This window comes from Pipistrellus hanaki, assembly GCF_964339955.1.
Source record: "Pipistrellus hanaki genome assembly, chromosome: 7".
NCBI classification, from domain to species: Eukaryota; Metazoa; Chordata; class Mammalia; order Chiroptera; family Vespertilionidae; genus Pipistrellus; species Pipistrellus hanaki.
The window spans coordinates 80,917,398-80,936,024 of record NC_140509.1 but is presented as its reverse complement, the minus strand read 5'-3'; the positions used below and the strand labels follow the sequence as shown (position 1 = coordinate 80,936,024).

General features: G+C 48.5%; 1 protein-coding gene across 1 annotated transcript in view; it reads right to left on the bottom strand.

Annotated features, from left to right (window-relative positions):
* The window catches only part of MTHFD1L (methylenetetrahydrofolate dehydrogenase (NADP+ dependent) 1 like), a 156,824-nt gene that overhangs the window by 17,496 nt on the left and 120,701 nt on the right, over positions 1 to 18,627 (bottom strand). Inside the window, exon 26 of the mRNA XM_084890181.1 lies at positions 17,581 to 17,733. Within this exon, the coding sequence (XP_084746307.1) occupies positions 17,581 to 17,733 (153 nt within the window). The remainder of the gene's footprint in view (positions 1 to 17,580; positions 17,734 to 18,627) is intronic.

Here is an 18,627-nt window from a genome sequence, read left to right as displayed (position 1 = left end):
TGGCACAAAATTGTCATGACCACCATCTGTGCTGGCCTCTCCAAGGTTCCCTTTCTTTCCATTTTTTGTTTTAGATTCCATGTATAAGTGAAATCATTTGGTAGTTGCCTTTTTCCATCCAACTTAGTTCACTTAGCATGATATTCTCAAAGTCCATCCATGTTGCAAATGGCAGGATTGCACCCTATTTAAGGCTGAATAGTATTCCACTGTGTGTGTGTGTGTGTGTGTGTGTGTGTGTATGTGTAATGCCATATCTTGACCATGAAGTATACACATCTATTGAATTATAAATGCTTCATAACTTGAGCATATATAATTTAATAAGCCAATGTCACCGCCATAAAAAAGGAATGTTAACATATTTTTTTAAACATTTGCTACCTTAAAAACTTACATAAGCTATGACTTGGTTTAATATTTTAAGCTGTTTGTTTTTTTTTCTTTAACAGTGCTGAGTATTAGATCAATCTTTACTAAATTGGAAAAAAAGAACTATTGTCAAAATGTTAAAAACATTTTAACACTTCAAAAAAATTTATCAGGAATTTAAGAGCTGGCATAAAAAGATTTTTTTTTATTGATAAATATTAGATTTATGATATACAAAGTGAATTTCTTTGGAAGTAAACTCTGTAAATGAAATCAGATTTTTTTAAAAGAGATAACTCCTCAAACGATTTTTGCCAAATACTAACCTTATTCTCATTCTTTGATTTTTCAAGGCTTTCAAGCAGTGTCTTTTAAAGACAAACAATTTAATTATGTATTTTGAGAAACTCTCAATCTGTGAGTTCATCCAGGAGTGGCCTGGTCCCAGTGGAAAGATTCATGACAAAGATACACTGACTATCTTTTCATATTCTAAGTAGCATGTGCCGAAAATGAACACTCCCACAAATGCTCTCTTAACTTCCTGCAGCAACTATAATACCACACTGTGCTTTATTCAAATCACCGCCCTCTTGAAAAATTGGCACACATCTCAGATCTTTGGTTTTAAAGGTGTCTTCCAAACACCTCATCAACTGCCCACGTGAGGCCAGGTAGTGGGGCTTCCCCGTCCCCTTCTCCATGTTTGCATGTGTAATTATTCTAGTCACCTAACTGTCTACCTCTATTTGCATAAGTTTGCAGCAGTATCAGATGGAAGGCTTCATGGATGTGTCAATATTGTTTTTGGCTAGAGGATTGGAAAGGAAACGTGCTATGCTAAACGCACAACATTTGAACGGGGAAACCAGCAAACTGCCCTCCCATCTGCATAAGACATGTTTGTTGGTAAAGTATAAAAGGAAAAAGAAAGATGGGCGTTTAACTAGATTACTCATCTTACAAACTATTCAGCCCCTCTCCTAGGCTGTGCGGCGCAACACCAATTAATCATGCTGGAAAAATGAAAGAACAAAGACTGTTTAGATGACAAATGAGGCAGTAAATGAAGCCGAGATAGGAGTCAAGATTCAAGGGGGAGCTATTTTGATTCTTTTAAAATATGTATCTTGAGACTGTACGAATGACTGCAACTTACTTTAAAATCTACATTCCACCACTAAGTTGGACTTCGCACATATTTCATGATACCCCAAGACAACTGAGAATGGAAAACTGCCTAACAGCCGCCCACGAAGTAGCAAACACATGGAAATGCATCCACAGAGGGGCTGGAGCGGGCACCAGAAAAGGTTGCCTTTTTAGGTATCGAAGTTAACTCCTGAAGCCAAAGCCAAATTCTATGGGTTGAGCTAAATGGATAATCTTACAGAACGATGTACTGCTTTCTAGTATTCTCCTATCCAAGTGTAAGGGCACCTAAGGATGAGATCCATAACTAAATAAATAGGCAGCAACCTCATTTTACAGTCATCAAGTTCCGCTTTATCCTTTATCAGAGCTGCAGGCAAATAATTAACTTGTTTTGAGTTTGACTTATTTTCATTTCCAACATCCAAGCATGCTGCCCAATCTCGATCCCAACACACACCCCTAATATATAACTCGTCTTTATCCCTTCCCTGACCCCAGAATATAAGGAACTTGAGGGCAAAGATTCTGGCCCATTTACCTCTTTAATAACCAAGGCTGACTGAACATGAATGGGAGACTCACAGGCTGCTTAGAAATCCCTTCAGGCGGAGGCCTCGCTGTAGACAACTCAACCTTTCAGGGTGCAAGGATCAGGCTCCTTGAGAAATAAGTTAAATTAAGCAAACTTATAAAAGGCCTGCTTGGTAATCTAAACATCATTTTATTCATTTATGGGCAATGCATGACTCTGGAGTTTTGAGGTGGTACAACATGATAGGAAAAGATTTGAAACAGGAAAATGTGCAGCCACGCCACGTCATGGGAGCCTCTGTTTTTTCGTTTATACACTGAATGGCCAGGTTATTATGATCTCTGAATGCATAATAATCTGGCCACTCAGTGCATATCCTATATAATAAAAGGCTAATATGCAAATTGTCCCTTCGACCAGGAGTTTGACCAGCAGGCAGGCCAGCCAACCACCCATGCATGAATTCATGCACCGGCCTCTAATATATATATATACACACTGAGTGGCCAAATGATTATGCAGTCAGAGATTGTAATAATCTGGTCACTCAGTGTATATTGGGAATAGTGAATGAGATGGTCACTAGCATGGTGCTTTGGAGAAATACTGGGCTGATCTCTCTCTCTCTCTCTCTCTCTCTCTCTCTCTCTCTCTCTCTCTCTCTCTGTGTGTGTGTTACTAACCACTTGAAGTGCTATTGACTCCAAGATCTTCCATTTACAGCACAGTCTCTTTATCGAGCCTCATTGTCTAGTGGACACCTTCACTTGAACTTAAAACACATACTTCATCCAACATGTTCAAAGCTGAATACATTACTATGCACAGAACAGTTAACAGAGCAGGGCTGAGGACGCCATCCTGGGACCTGCTTGCAAGGTTGGTGCCTGGAACTTGGATTCTGGGAGGGTTCCCACCCTTCTCATACAAGTGGCTAGCAACATGGTTAACACGGAACACCGGCTTTCCTTCGGAGGTCTTGTATTTGGTAGGTGCCAGGCAGAGGGTGCCCACCCGACCAGCTCATTAGCTGTTCCCTAACGAGCTTCCCTGGAAGAGAACATCACACCCTGTTGTCACAACTTGGTGCCTGAGGAATTATGATTGCCGCCCAGGGGACTCCCCTGGGAGAGGACTCTTGCAAGCTTGTGTCTGGCTTCCCTGGACTTTCCTTTGCTGATTTCGCTCTGTGTCCTTGAGCTGTAGTGAGTCATAGCCCTGAGTGTGACTGTGCTGAGTGTGTGAGTTCCCAAACCTGGGGGTGGTCTGGGGCCTTGCCCTGCTGGCCAGGGTCGCAGTATGCGGTCATCCATTACAGGGCCCGAGCGATGCACTCATGCCCTCCTGCTGTCCTGTCCCACCTCACCTGGCCAACTTGTCCTCACCCATCACACCTGGCCTTCAGCAACCCCATGCCCAGCTGACCTCCCCAACAGTGCGTCCTGCTTCCCTGGGGACTCAGCACCCGCTGTCCCTGTCTCTCAGAGAGAGAGCACTCCTTTAGGTGTCTAGTCACAGCTGTCCCCAGGATCCACGAGGGACGGGTTCCAAGGCGACTGGACTGCTCTGGCCCCTGAGCTGGCCCTCTGCACCCATGTTCCACATCTGTGGCCGCAGAGGCCTGACCACACGTAACTGGAGCCTGAGCCACTCGAGGGGGAGGCACAGGTCTCCGCTGCTGGTTTGTTTGTTTGCTGTTCCTCATGGCCGAGTGCGCAGCACTCCTCGATAAATATTGAACGGGTGAATCAAAAGCAAGGCATCTGTGTGGTCCCACAGGGATGCATTCGCTGAGCTGGAATGACCCAGTGACTCATCCCTGTTTGCCCGAGTCTCAGAAGTCTCTCAGAGGGAACAGGCTTAGCCACTTCCTGTGAGCACTCTCTCCTGGCCTCGCGGTGACGACAGATGAGCCCTTTTCTCCAGCCCCCCTATCCCTGAAGCCCACGTGGTCCCACACCTCCTGCTGCCCACAGCCCACCAAAGCCACACTTTTGACTCTGCACTATGGAAATACTGGTGTTTTTTCAGAGAATATTCTCACAAATGCAAGGCTGTTTATCTTAGAGATGTACGCTGGGTGACCTTGGCCTGCTTTGCCCTTCACTTAAATCCCAATGTCCTTCTCCAAGTCTCTACCGTTCCCTCCCTCCATGACGTGAAGAATTGGAGCTTGGAACCAAGCAGAGCCAAGTCCATTGGAAGCATAGACTTCCTTGTAAATAAAGCTGATGACTCCGCGGTGTATTATGTAAGATCCTGGGCAGGAGCCCTCCGGTACTGTCTCATGGCTGATCTGGACAAGCCCGGGGGGGCAGAGAGCACAGCCAACCCCCAGGATGAGCGCTGTAAACGCAGTGGCAGGTCCGCGTGAGAGAATGTCCTGGGAGCCGCCAATCCCCACGTAGCCTGACTGGCAAGAATCCTCACCATCGCTGATCGTCTTCAGGAATAAAGAGTCTCTAACAAAGTGCTAAGAGAAGAGGCCGATTACTTTGGGAGGTAACCAATAGCTCTGACAGCATTTTAATCTCTGGGAGCTGTCATTCCTCATAAAAAAGAACAGCATCTGATTTTACAAAAATACCAACCAATGTCTAGAAGAACTACAGATGCTTGGAGCTGAGAGGACAGCACCCCACCCAGGAGGGGAGGGACCTGCCTGTGGCGGAGGCAGGACATGGAGCCCAGACGTCTTGGTTCCCTGTTCAGTGTCTCGGGACTGCACCACCCACCCTGCACGGAGATGCTGCCTCATATTTGATTAAAGAAAAAGAAAAAAGTTCCTTTAGAAGCTTTGTGAAATGCGAAGTACTGTGAGGGCCATCAAGTAAGTCAGATGGTCAAATTACACAGACCCCATAAGCTATCCCTTTCAGGACCCATCTCTACCATAACTTCCATGACACAGCGTTAAATGCACCTCTGGGGCTGACTACCGTCTATCACACCGAAAAACTTGCAAATGTGTCATGGAATGCATGATTCTCGCTGGCTGTCAGCCTGTAGGTCACCCTTAAAAGCAAGCAAACAAAACACACATTTCAGCACAGCATTCAACAAGCTTTCTGTAAGATCAGAAATGTGGCCCCCACCCCCAGGACTAAGGCCCAAGCGGATGTGACAGACCCTGGCAATCAGTGCTCCCACACTTCCTGCTCTCCTCTACCCCAACGTGGCCCTGACCCCCCGAGGGTCAAGATGCACTAGACACACGTCCTTCTGGTCTCTCTCCGGGAAGCTATTTATAGCTCATGGAAACATCACTGTGGAAATCAGCTCCAGCTCCTACGAGGTACGGAAATGAACAAGAAAAGCAGGGAAAACCACACCCTCCATAAGTAAGATTGAGTTGTCCCTGAATGACAATGGATTCCGGGTGCTGCTTTCCTCAAAGGTCCGACATTCCGGAGTGCTTTAGCTGTGGAAGATAAGGCAGGAATGCCATCTTACTGTGTGTGTACGTTGTTGTTTTTCCCTTGTAAAATCTAGATCCCTCAGGTCTTACAGGATGCTAGGATGGTATTATTATTTCATCTTGCCCCTACTCTACTGGATGTCTGTTCCACAGGTGGAAGTTTCCGGCAAAGAACTAGAGGTGGTTTGCCTTATAAAATTGAAGAACCAGATGGATAGAAATCGGGATCATGGAAAATACATGCTGAGTAAAAGGCAAGATCCAGTAGGAAGGTTTGTATGTGGTTAAAGCATCCTATGGTGATCATAGCTGAGCTGTGTATTCGTGTGCCACGTGCGGGGCCTGGTGTTGGGCCCTCAGAGACAAACAGGCTCGGGCCCGCCCTCCCAGGCCTGATTACTGCCTGGAGAGACAGGCACACAGGCCTCACCTCAAGGAGCTATAAACGCTACCCCAGGGGAATGCACATGCCTGTTAGCAGCACATGGGCAGCTGGACCCTGAGCCAGAGGGCAAGACGCAGAGTCTTCAGAGAACCCTCCCGAACCAGCATTTCCCAACAGGCCTCTGATGAAAGGTCCGGAGGCCGACAGTTGAAGGCTGTCCTCTCTGGCGAGGGCATGAAGTGGATCTAGTCACCATGCTGACTGTGTTCCCATGCCTAGCAGAGCAATCATTTGGCAGGTGGCGGTGACAATACATTTGTGACATCAAGGAACCAAATCAAGTCTCTCATCTAAAGAGATGAGCAACCTATACCAGAGAGAGAGGGGGGGGGGGGGGGGAAGAGAGCATAAAAGAATTCCGGGCCTGCTTCAAGTTTATTAACGGGGACAGGAACTCCAAGATCCTCACCATAAGAAGACATTATTTTGGCTTAGGAGATACCCAAGCCACAGAAAAACCTCAACATGTCACAACAAACATTCTTGCCTTTTGAGCAACATAGCGTTCTGCTAACCAACCAAAAAATTAGAAAGTTTATTCTACGCTCTAAAATTCTGAAGGCCATACGGAACTTATGGTCACCAAAAAAGAAGGTTCTGCTCCCATATGGCTATTCGTTTTAGTGTAATCTGGTAACTTTCTAATTGGATTGTTACCAGAATCAAGGGTCACTTCTGGTTACACAGGGATGTGAAAATGAGACCATATAATCAGCACACAGGTGGCAGAATATTTCTGGCGCTGCATCTTACTACGGCTCTACGATGAAGGCAAGTTACTTAAGGTCTCTGTGCCTTGGCTTCCCTCAGTATAAAACAGGAGTAGTAACCTTACGTACCTGGAGGGGGCGTAGTGAAATGAGTTAGCACACACAAATGGCTCCGAATACCACCTGGCACGTAGCAAGTGCCCAGCAAGTATTAGCTCTGCCTACGGTTTTAATTTTTATTATCGCTATAATTTACATAAATATCCCTTCATGTCTATTTGCTTTTCTATGCACTTTAACATTGTCCACATTATGTTCTAGGCATCTCATTTCCTTTCCCACCAAACAAACCAATTATTCCTCCAAGTCACCAAACATTATCAACACAACATCACTGTGACTATTTAGAGATAAGCACTGTGGTTGTGAAACTATCCAGATACTACCTTTCTCTCTCTTTTCAATGAATCCTTTTCTGGATCACACGTTATATTACATCGGAAAGGAATGGGTTCCTCTGGGGGCAGGAAAGAGGTCACCTCATGAGCTCCATAGAAAAGATACAGGAAAAAAGAAAAAGAAAGAAAATGACAATGAAAGATCCCTGACAATGGTCTGACCCACGGTAGGCAGAGCTTTTGTTTTTAAAACAATAATACCCAGAGTGCAGTGTCAGCAGGCTGCAAGATGGCAGGTAAGACGCAGGGTGAGCTGCGCACTGGGCGCGCACGGGCCTCTCCATCACGGCCCCGGGTGAGCCTGTGGTCATGGGGACGTGCCCTCGGGGGATTTGTGGGCCCGTGTTCTCCAGTGCTGCAGAGCCTCCCGTCATGCTTCCCACGAGTCGTTAACTGTTTACTGTCCTAAGAGAAGAAGAATCCGTCTGAAGTCCTCATTCGTCAACGTGGGGTTCTTCTTCCTAAAACCTTCTGTTCTCTTTCCAGTGATGTGGCTGCAACAATCATTTATTTTTTTCCGTCCGAAATACTCCCTACTCCCCAGACAGATATACGGTTCCAATTTCTGCTCGAATGAAAACGAAAAGCACTTCAAAGACACCGCTGGATGACCTAGCGGGATCCCATGGTTAGGTGGCGCCTCTCCCGCTCCCCACGCCGAAGCTCTCCATCTCCGAAAGGGAGCACATTCCATTCTTTATGACACATTTATCAAAATTAAAATAACCTCCAGCTGTCAAAATGGCTTCAAGAAAAACAGTCCGTTACGGTTATGAAAAAGCACTGAAGACCTCCCGGCTACCTCGGCAGTGATTTTTACCCATGTGCAAAATATTCCTGAGTGGCGCAAAGGATTGTTAACTGCATTCTGGGAAATCTGGGAGGGATTGCCAACAACATTATGGACCGGGGAGCTAGCTGACCATCCTCAACAAGGAAAACCAGTCTTTGCCGATGAGCCCTTGTTGTAAGTACTTTGGGGCCAAAGCTAAAACTGTCTCTTATTAGGAGCAGTAGTTGGGAGTCACACTTCCAAAGGAGAGCTCTTCACATATCATTGTGAATTTATAGCTTTGATGACAAGATAATTCTTTGACACTGGAGAGCAGCCTCAACCAGGCCATAAAAGAAGGCAGAGCAGCCCTGGCCTGTGGCTCAGCTGGCCGGAGTGTCATCCCTACACCGAAAAGTTGCTGGTTCGATTACCCGTCAGGACGCATAGAGGATGCAAGTAATGGATGTTTCTCTTTCCCTCTCTCTCTAAAAATCAGTAAAAACACATGCTTGGGTGAAGATTAAAAGAAAAAAAGGGGTGGAGCAAAGATAATGGAAGCGGAAGTTACTGATCCTAATGGACTTATAATTGTGATAGAGCAGCAAATAAGTGGAAAACAAAGGGTTCTAATGGATCGAAAATATGTGTGCGAGCCAGACAAGGAACACACGGTGCCCCGAACAGAGAAGAGATTGCGTCCTTTATTTGTGTAATGTAGTTTGAAACGGCTTTAAAAGCCTTGGACCGGTAGCAAACAGCCTGTTCGGAAACCAAGCAGATGCATGGACACATGGGACAGACTGACAGAAGGCATGGCCCCTGCCTGGATAAATGGGCGTACCAGACAAGGGACACGGTGAAGGAACTGGGCACTCAAAGGAAGTGCAACAAATGGCAGCGGGTGGAGCTGGCAGCGCCAACTCAGAGGTGCGCAATGGAGCGACTGGAGGTGAGCAGGTGCCATGGGGCGCCATCCCCACAAAGCCAGTCCTGGGGGTTGGGGGGTCGGAGCTTTAAGTCTGTACTGAGAGGAGGACCGCAGGTAACTGTGGGAACTGGACGATGAATTCTGGAAGGTGCACGAAGCATGGCAGGTAACTTCCATGGGCCCTACACTCTCTGAGTTGATTCTTGGGGTGCAGGTGACCCTCAGGCAGGAGACTGATGTCCATGGCAGATGCTGCTGCTTGCTCCTAGTCCTAGCTCTCCTCCTTAGCGGACAGGGTGCCTTTATTACAAAAGGCCTGGGCACATACTGTATTGGGCACCCGGATTCTCATTGTGGTCCTTCCAGGGACTTTACAAATAGACATCTCCATTGGATCATCTCATCCAACACAGATTACACCCCTCATAGTATTGGTAACAACTTTACACCTGCTCCCTGATTTAACTACGCCTGGCCATCCTCACCGGCATAAAATGTTTTGAATTTTCAAGGAGACCCAGGAGAAACTAAGGGTCACCAATTCTTCAAAAGCAGCATATCACAGAAATGCCACATGTTATTTATTTAACATTTACTCTGCCGTCCACAGGCGCATAATTTAATGAATACACATATACAGTTCAGCCTGCAAACATCGGCCATGAGTTCTAGGTGCCATCAATTATACCTCCTTTACAAAGTACAGCCCCAGGTTTAAAGTGTGACATTTTCCTGATACGTTCAGCTTCTCTTTCTATTCATCCATCCCTACCACACCTTCAGCCTGACCCTGAAGGCCTCTGGGCCACTTAGTTCGGAAAACTGGTATTTTGGTCTGTATTAATTTTATTTTTTTCCTTGTGTAGATTGCTTGGCTCCTTCTCACTGTATGCCTCTTAAGAAAACTGGGACATCAAAGTATAATCATTTCAACAAAAAGGCACAGAAGACAGAGAAACTCCATGAGCGCCTGATAACTTCCTGATAACTTCCTTCAGAAGCTCTACACTGGGTGTAGCTGGATGGTCAAGTTTATTCTGAATCCGAACCAAAACCAAGACACGAAAGAGGAACGGGCCAATGTTTCACCAACCCCCAGAGAGAACGAGAGACCCATATCTTGACTGTAGGGCTGGACACTTAGACATTACAAACTCTCCTTTCTAGGCTCCTAGAAAGAAAGCAAGAGCCCACCCGGGGGGGCGGGGGGAGGGAAGGGGGAAGAGAGGGACACTTCTGTAACTCAATAACAGATGAGAGGGAAGAGAGGGAATAACAGGGAATAACAGGGAAGAGAGGGAAGGGGGACACTTCTGTAACTCAATAACAGAAGTGTCCGGTAACATGATCACTCAGCACACGTCCCCGCTGAAGCCGATTTCATCTAACGTGATGTTACACTTATGCTGAAAATAAATTAGCACCAAAGGAGGGGAGAGATGACCCTCTAAATGCGAGGATGGACCGCGATAACCCCGGCGAACATCGCTGCCATGAGTCACAGCTGCCTGTCTCCCCATCTGATAAGCGGTTTCTGGAAATGGAGAATGCTGCCCGTCACCTGCCTTTCCCCGCAGCACTCCGCCCCGAGAAGCCGGAGGTGACTTCTGTCCGACCGCACACACACACACACACGTGGCTTCCCCTGCTCACAGAGCCACTGGGCCACCCGGTGCGGGACGCAGGCTAAGAGGAAGCGATGGAGGCCTGGGCCAGGAAGCGGCCTGTTTGGGAGAAAGCAGGACATCCTGATGGGAGATAAGATAGAGGCAAAGGGACTCACGCTGGATGTGGAAGAGGAAACCAGCAAGCGCCCCAGGAATGGAGGGAAAGGACACGGGGTACCCACCAGGAGAGCGAGGCCGCGCAGAGAGGGCGGCTGGTGGGCAGGGTGGGGGGCACACGGGTGAGAGGAAGGCCGTTTGCAGAGACTTTTTATAATAAGCGGAGAGGATCCTCGTTTGGTGGAGAGAGAGATGGGAAGGTAGGAAAGTGGGGAGTGAGGGCGGGAGCCAGGAGGCAGGGGTGACTGCAGGAAATCTGCCCCATGTCAGGTGTCAGAGCGACATTCTGGGCGCACGGAGCCCCTGGGACCGCACACGCGCTGGTCCCTCGTCTACAGCTCGGGGAGTAAATGTTTAATCTCTCCCCCTATGTATGCATCTCAGGAGGCATGCATTGCACTTGACCTACAAGGCCTGAGTCCCTTCACCTTCATGCCTGACCCAGTGAAGCGGGGGTAGCCGCCCCCCTGAGCGGGGCCACACGCAGGAGGAAACACTCACAGAGCCTGCAGAAAGGCGACATTCAGCACATACTTTCCCGGCGGCGGAGGAGCTGAACTGAAACGTGGGGAAGAACAAAATGGCAGGGCCTGCCGGGAGGGGCAGCAGCTTCCTCTCTCACAGCCCCCCCACCCCCCAGAACTCCCCACCCAGCATTAGTGGGCGATGACATCACTGATTTCCCAGATACGCTCCAGCAGCTTCCTGCTTTCCCGAGCCAGGCCCCGCGGTGCGTCAGTGGGGCACCCGGGAGGAGGAGTGAGCTGTGACCGGGTCAGGTCACACCGAGCGGGAACCAAGGCCACAGCGGTGTCCGTTTGTTAAACAAACCACCTGTATGACCACTGGACTTTCCACCCCCTTTTCCCGCACAGAATTCCACACCCCGGTGGGTCCAGCCTGCACCTGTCACTCGTCTGCACAGGCAGGGCCCTCGATCACATCCTCTGCCCAGAGAGCGCCAGGGGACCGGAGTGCAGGGTGCAGGGAGGGGGTGGGCAAACGGCCCTTGGAGGACCATGGGCAGACCTGGAGCTCGGACCCGAGCATCCTAGTTCCCCAGCCAACACAAAAGCACTAACCGTCTATTTTCCAACAGTTTCAAGGAGCCACCCTGACCCCAGAACTGCTCTGTCTGGCAGCGACCACCACATAACGCCCTAAGGCACATATGTCAAACAAAAGGCCCTCGGGCCAAATCCAGCCCGCCAGGCCTTGCAATGTGGCCTGCACCGCGCTGTCATCACTGCACTCTGCTGTCAGTTTATGACATTGTCAGTTTATGACTGTTCAGTAAACCATTCGGCCCGCGATTTAGGCTGGATTTTAGATTTTGGCCCCTTCTCTGATTGAGTTCGACACCCCTACCCTAAGGCATCATCATCCCTTCTGGGTGACCAGCCAGACTGCTTAACTCCGAGGCACTGGTCCAGGTCCTTGTCCTAAAGGGCCCTCATGCCCTAATGCCATGCCCCGTGTTTGTCAATGAAGAAGGCTTCCTATTGCAGATGGCTTCATGTCCCCAAGACCTCTTGGTTCTCCAGGAGCCGTTCTCACCATCTCCAGGTGGCATCCAAGGAAAGCAGGTCAAGAGGCCAGCACTAATGTCGAAAGGATGTCTGCTAGGGATGCCCATGTGGTCCACGCCAGCTGCTCTGACAATGCATCCTCTCCACCCCAAGCAGCAGGCAAGAAGGGCCCCAGGACAAGTCAGCATGGGAAAAACTCTCTTGCATTTCCTTAGCTGACTTTGGGGCTAGCAAACGTTAAATACAACTAAAGAACCACACACTCTGGAGTACATTTCTTAAAAAAAAAAAAAAAAAAAAAGAGTGTAGCCCTAGCCAGTTTGGCTCAGTGGATAGAGCATCGGCCTGTGGACCAAATGGTCAAGGGCACGTACCTTGGTTGCCGGCTCCTCCCCAGCCCGGGCTCTGGTCCTTCCCAGCCCGGGCTGATGCAGGAGGCAACCAATCAATGTGTTTCTCTCACATTGATGTTTCTCTCTGTCCTTCCCTGTCTCTCTAAAAATCAATGGAAAAATATCCTCAGGTGAGGATTAACAACAACAAAAATAGAGTGCATTTCTCACAGGAACATTCTAGCTCTTTTGTCCTTTCTTTGGTGTCTCAACTTTTCAGGCGCTAAAACACCATGAGACCCACTGTACACAGCTGAGTCTCTTGGAAGCCAGTGACCTAGTTAAACAATCTTTCCAGGTTCTTTATAGATCATCATTATCCTACTTACTGTGTCTTCATGGTATAAAAGTGACATCAATGCAGTGATTTAAAGTCAGCAGAAAAGTAGAGAAAAAGAAAAGCTATTCACAATATCCTGGCCAGAGGTTAAGATTTTTGGTGTCTGTCTTTCTGGTCTTTCCCATATGGCATGTAATTTACTTCTCAACAACATCATTTCATACACTTTGCTTACATAATATTATTTTCATGTCATGAAATTTACGCCAAGTAATTAAACAGCCCTTATAAATTATAGAAACTTGAAGACAGTATCAAAACAATGAGACCACAAGACAAAGACCACCTACTGAATTTATTATTATTATTATTTTTGGCATGAGATGGTTTTGGAGTTTTTGTAAACGATTAGGTTTATTGGACACTATAAACCATAAGCTTTGAAAGACATTTGGAAACATAATGGGATAATCTGTAGAAGATAGAGGTGGAAAATCATAAAAATAATTTGCTCCTTTCTCCCTACAAAGGTCTGCACTGGCCAACGATTTCTTAGAAGGAGAGGTGCTCAGTGGAGATGGGCTGGTCAAGAACCCTGTACTATTTTGCAGCTTTCAGCAATGCGCTGGAAAGCATAGATAAGTATGTCACTGAAGAGAAGCAAGAATGCAGAGGCTTCTGGGAGCAAAGACAGTTCTTCCAGAGAGGAAGACCACCTGTAGGGAGGTGGGGGACACCCCCAATGCACTCAGAGTGGGACTCAGAGTTGCGTTAGCTGAGCAACCCACGACTGGGCGCTTCTACACAGACAGCAGCAGTCAGTGTTCCAGGGAAGTGTCTACCCAGTTAACGGTATTTATTATCACCATTATCTTATTGTGCTGATCAATGGCAACGAAAGGAGTCACTAACTAGAACATGACCAGTTAACGACAGGGTAGAAAATTCTGGCCTGTAAGTAAAGATGGAGGGTAAAAAGAAATTTCTAAAAAGCCAAATCCGGGGAAAAACGCTTCAGCATTTCACCACGGGACCTCCCCAATCAGCACAATGTCTCTTGTTTGAGGAGGGACTTGCATGCGTTGTGATTCTCCCCTTCTGGACCTACTAGGCAGCCAGAGCGGTGTGCCTCCCCAGGACACAGAGAAGGGAGCTCTCCCTTTGCCATACAGCCCAGAGCACTGTGTGGTTCCAGTTACCGGAGTCCGTCCTGAGGCCTGTGAGGGAAGGGGTGGGTCTTGTTTACCTGGTGCTGTATGTGAGTGAGTGAGTGAATGAATGAATGAATGATGAACAATGCATGAAAACTGAGCAGCTTTCTGATTTGAGGGCTCGGTGTGGGCTTTCCTCTGGAGCAGAGGCATGAGCACGGATTCCAAAGGCACTCACGGGAACACATGCCGAGTGAGGAGGAGTCAGAGTGATTCATTAGGCGGGGACTTCCCCACCCGCGGGAGCTGGTCTCCGGGGTCCCCACGCCCCTTTCCTCCTGTCATCTGGGCAGGAAATCACTGCACCGTGTCTCGCATCCGCTGAGGAATGCTAGAAGCATGTAAGCAGGGCCAGCGTGGGCCCAGCAAAAGTAAATACTGGCCTTATTAGGCTCCGTCAGAGACCAGACCTTGCAGGCCACGGCTTCCACCAGAGCTTCCTGACCTCCAGGTCATCCTCTGTCCCCTGGCCCGGTGCACCGCCACACCGCCCTGCTCTGCCTGGCCACAGGGAGCGCCGTCCAGAGCCGGGGCACAGGGGGCAGAGGCCGCTCTTCCGGAAACCCAGCAGGGGTCGGGGGGGTGGGGGCCTGAGAAGCATTCCACACAGTTCCTTTCTAACCAGTCCCACGCCAGGGAGGAGCAGAGGGATGGATGGGCTGTTCACACACTTGCGTGGTGTGCATGTGGTGGTGTTCACGGGCGGGGAGAAGAGGCTTTGTGTGTGTGTGTGTGTGTGTGTGTGTGTGTGTGTGTGTGTATGCGCAAAGATTTTAAATTATGTCACGACTATTTAATGACTACTGAATGCTAAGAAACAGGTTATCATTGATGAGTGACAATTTCTACACCAGACTATTTTCTTTGGTAACTGACTTCCTTTTAACTAGGTGAGCTGTAAGCCACCTGGATGGAAAAGCTTCTTTATTTTGAAGTTCCCCCATAGCTGCCCAGAGTGAAAAAGTGTCTTCATTTCCCCCAGCATACCCTGCCTGCGCACACTGGCTGAATGAATGAGTCTGCTGGTGAAGGACGCTGGGATTTCAGATCTGCCAGGACAAGCTCTAAACCACGCGGTTTCCCCTCTGGTGAGCCCACTGCTTCCCACTCCACGTGGGCCCCGCGTGGGCCTGTCTCTCCCAGGCCTGCTCTCGGGCCTGCACTCCAGATGGGCTCTTCCTCCTCACACACGCGTCCTGCTAGGCCCAGGGAGCTGCGGCACGGAGGGGCTGCCGTCACCGAAGCTAACGCAAGCTCTTCTCAGCACACGTTCTGTTAATTGAGGTATAATTAAACTATTCGCAATAAAACTCACTGTCTTAGGGGTGTAGGTGCATGAGTTTTGACAAATGTATGTAGTAGCCATGGAGCCACTCCCACAGTCAAAATACAGAGTATTTCCATCACCCCAAAGGTTCCCTTTGCAGTCGGTCGTCATCACCATTCTACTCAAGCCAGACTGTCCATCACCCTGGACCCCACAGGCAAGTGGCTCCCCGAATATGCCTCGGTCTGCCCCGCTCCGCACACTCACTGCCCTGCAGCCACGGCGCCCAGTTCACGCGGCTCCTGGGTGGGGGTCTCTGCCCTCTGCACACTTCCCCATCGCCGCCCGAGTTACTTTTCTAACCTGCCAGTTGGATCACATTTTTTTCTTCTTATAAAAATAAAACCAAACAAACACAAAACCCATGCCATACTGACTCCACAGCATACTTGAGACAAAATCCAAGTTCCTTCTGATGCAGTTGAGATCTGTAACCAGCGTGGCCCTGTCTTGCCATCCCAGTCCCATTTGCCAGCCTCCCCAACCTGTCCCGCTCCGGCCACACTGGACCCCTCTGGGAAGGGTACGTCACGTCACGTCTTCGATGCCTTTGAGTCAAAACTCACTGTTTCCCCAGCAAGAGGCTGGGGCGTTTATGAAGCATCCTGGACTCCTTTTCTCCCCCACCCCCTCCTCCCCAATCCAGGCAGAACCAGCTGCTACCTTCCCTGTGCTCTGAGGGCATTCGCAGTGCCAACCTCTCCTGCTCTACATTCCTCTGTGCTGCTCAAACCCACACTCCTCACACCTCCCCTCTTTGTATCCATGGGACTCACATGCAGCAGGAATGGAAAACACTTACTGAGAACATTTTGCCTAATAACTACGTGAAGCTTGTGTGTGAAGTAAGATAAGAATTTTGTATGTTTAATACACTTTTTGCCTACCTGTTGCTTGGCTGCATAATAACAGAGCCACAAGGTTTATTAGGAACATGGTTATGTTTCATTTTTTTTAAATTATATTTTATTGATTTTTTACAGAGAGGAAGAGAGAGGGATAGAGAGCCAGAAACATTGATAAGAGAGGATCATCGATCAGCTGCCTCTTGCACACCCCCCACTGGGGATGTGCCCGCAACCAAGGTACATGCCCTTGACCGGAATCGAACCCGGGACCTTTCAGTCCGCAGACCGATGCTCTATCCACTGAGCCACACTGGTTTCGGCTATATTTCATTTTTATTTAATTTTTTAAAATATATTTTATTGATTTTGTACAGAGAGGAAGGGAGAGAGTTAGAAACATCGATGAGAGTGAGTCATCGATCAGCTGCCTCTTGCATACCCCCCACTGGGGATGTGCCCGCAACCAAGGTACGTGCCCTTGACCGGAATCGAACCTGGGACCTTTCAGTCCGCAGGCCGACACACTATCACTGAGCCAGACCGGCTTTGGCTAATTGTTATGTTTCTTATTTGGGCTTGGATCAGTTTGTAACAACAACAACAACAACAACAACAACAACAACAATAATACTGATGATGACTTAGAATTTCTGTTCTAAATCTAATCCAGGAGCACTCCTGTGATGAGAAGTCAAATTTCAGCCACTGACAGTTTCTGAGGGAGGACCATTGGATCATTCCTTGTGTGGCTACAACCAAGCATTTTCTGTTTGAAGCCCATCACCATGGGCTTTACGTGCTTTGATAAGTTCTCATTTCTCTGCTGTCTCCCCTCCACCCAGAGAACCTGAAATAACACAATAATCACCCTACAGCAAGGCAGTCCCATTACAATAATGTCAAAAACGAGAACTCACGTGATACGCAGAGCGTCCCACGTGATGGACTGAGGAACAGGGTAGAGGGTGAACACCGGTATCCCCAGCCCTTGCAGGGGCTGACCTGGTCCTGTCTGGCATGAGCAGTCGCCTCGGTTTACCCCACACTTCAGTGAAATCTTACCATTTTGAATGCAATGGTGTGAGAAAGACAGAGAAGCTCTAAACTAAGCCATTCTACCATCTAAACAGCAGACTGAATTCTGCAGTCATTCCCTTCTGTGTTCTAGAAGCAGAATCAGAATCAGTCTTATGACTCAAGGGATCCTGAACACATGGTCCCATTCCCCCTCTGCCCCTTCAAAAAAAGAAAAATCCAAACCACAATGGCGAAGTGTTTTATGGTGGAAGAGAATGCTTACAAAAGCAGCAAATACCATTAAGAGCTTCCAGTACCTGCTGTGCAGAGTGCTGGCCACATGTAAGCACTTTGGGGATCGTGACAGCAGACGGACGGACTCTGGAGGGTACTACTCACCGTTCCCACCAACGGGTAAATGAACCCCGCGCCGATGCTGGCCCGGACATCACTGATGGGTAAGATGAAGTCCCTGGGTACCCCTTTCTTGTCGGGTTGGTGAGAAAGAGACAGGTGGGTCTTTGCCATGCAGATGGGCAAATTGCCAAAACCCTGTGAGAAAGGAGAGGCAGCGTGTTCATTGAGCATAGACGTAAGTCCCCTGTACCTGTTTAGTGTGACTCCGTACAACCCCCACAGCTCACATCCAGGCACACAGTAGGCACTTTTACTCCCTGGTCACTGGGCAACAAGGTGGGGCGGACACACACCTCCATGGGCTCAGATCCTGGCAGGCTGAGGATGTCTGTTACTTATTTCAGAGAATTCTCTTTACAGGAAGACAGCGCGGTATGTGTGTTTGGGAGAAAGTGTGGCTATTTTCAGGCAAAGCAGCAGCAGCAGAAGCAGCAGCAGCTGTAGAAACCACTTTCCAAGGATATTAATATCCAGGACGCAGAAAGGTAATCTGGAGAAAGGCTTGGTAATGAGGCTTTTAGCCACTCGTTCTTGGGAGCTGTCAGGAAGCAAAGGGCCCCTTTGTGCTGGCTTATGAATCATGGCTACTTGATCTGCGATTACATTATAGGAACCGAGATGAGGTCACTGCTTAAGCCGCTTATTTTTAAGGACCAAAGGCGGTGCCTGACCCAGCGCTCCGAAGGTGAAAGAGCAGGAAGTCACGTGTGGGGTCTGACAAAAAGGACAGTGTCCTCGCAGCCGGGCTCCGATGGGAGGGCACAGAGTGGCCCTTCAGAGCCGTGGCTAATTAAGGGCAAGCGCTTACTTGACACATCACTCTTAAGGAACATCCCCTCGGTAGAGATAAAAGGAATGCAATCTTCAGAGGTGACCCACACAGAACTCCTTATGATTCAACTGAAAACTATTTGAAACATGTTTGAGTATTATCGATGGGGGCTGGGGGGGTAGGGTTTTTTCTCTTGGAAAGGATGTGATACTTTTATATACCGATCAGAATTCTGCTGGGAACAGGCACGTTTGCTC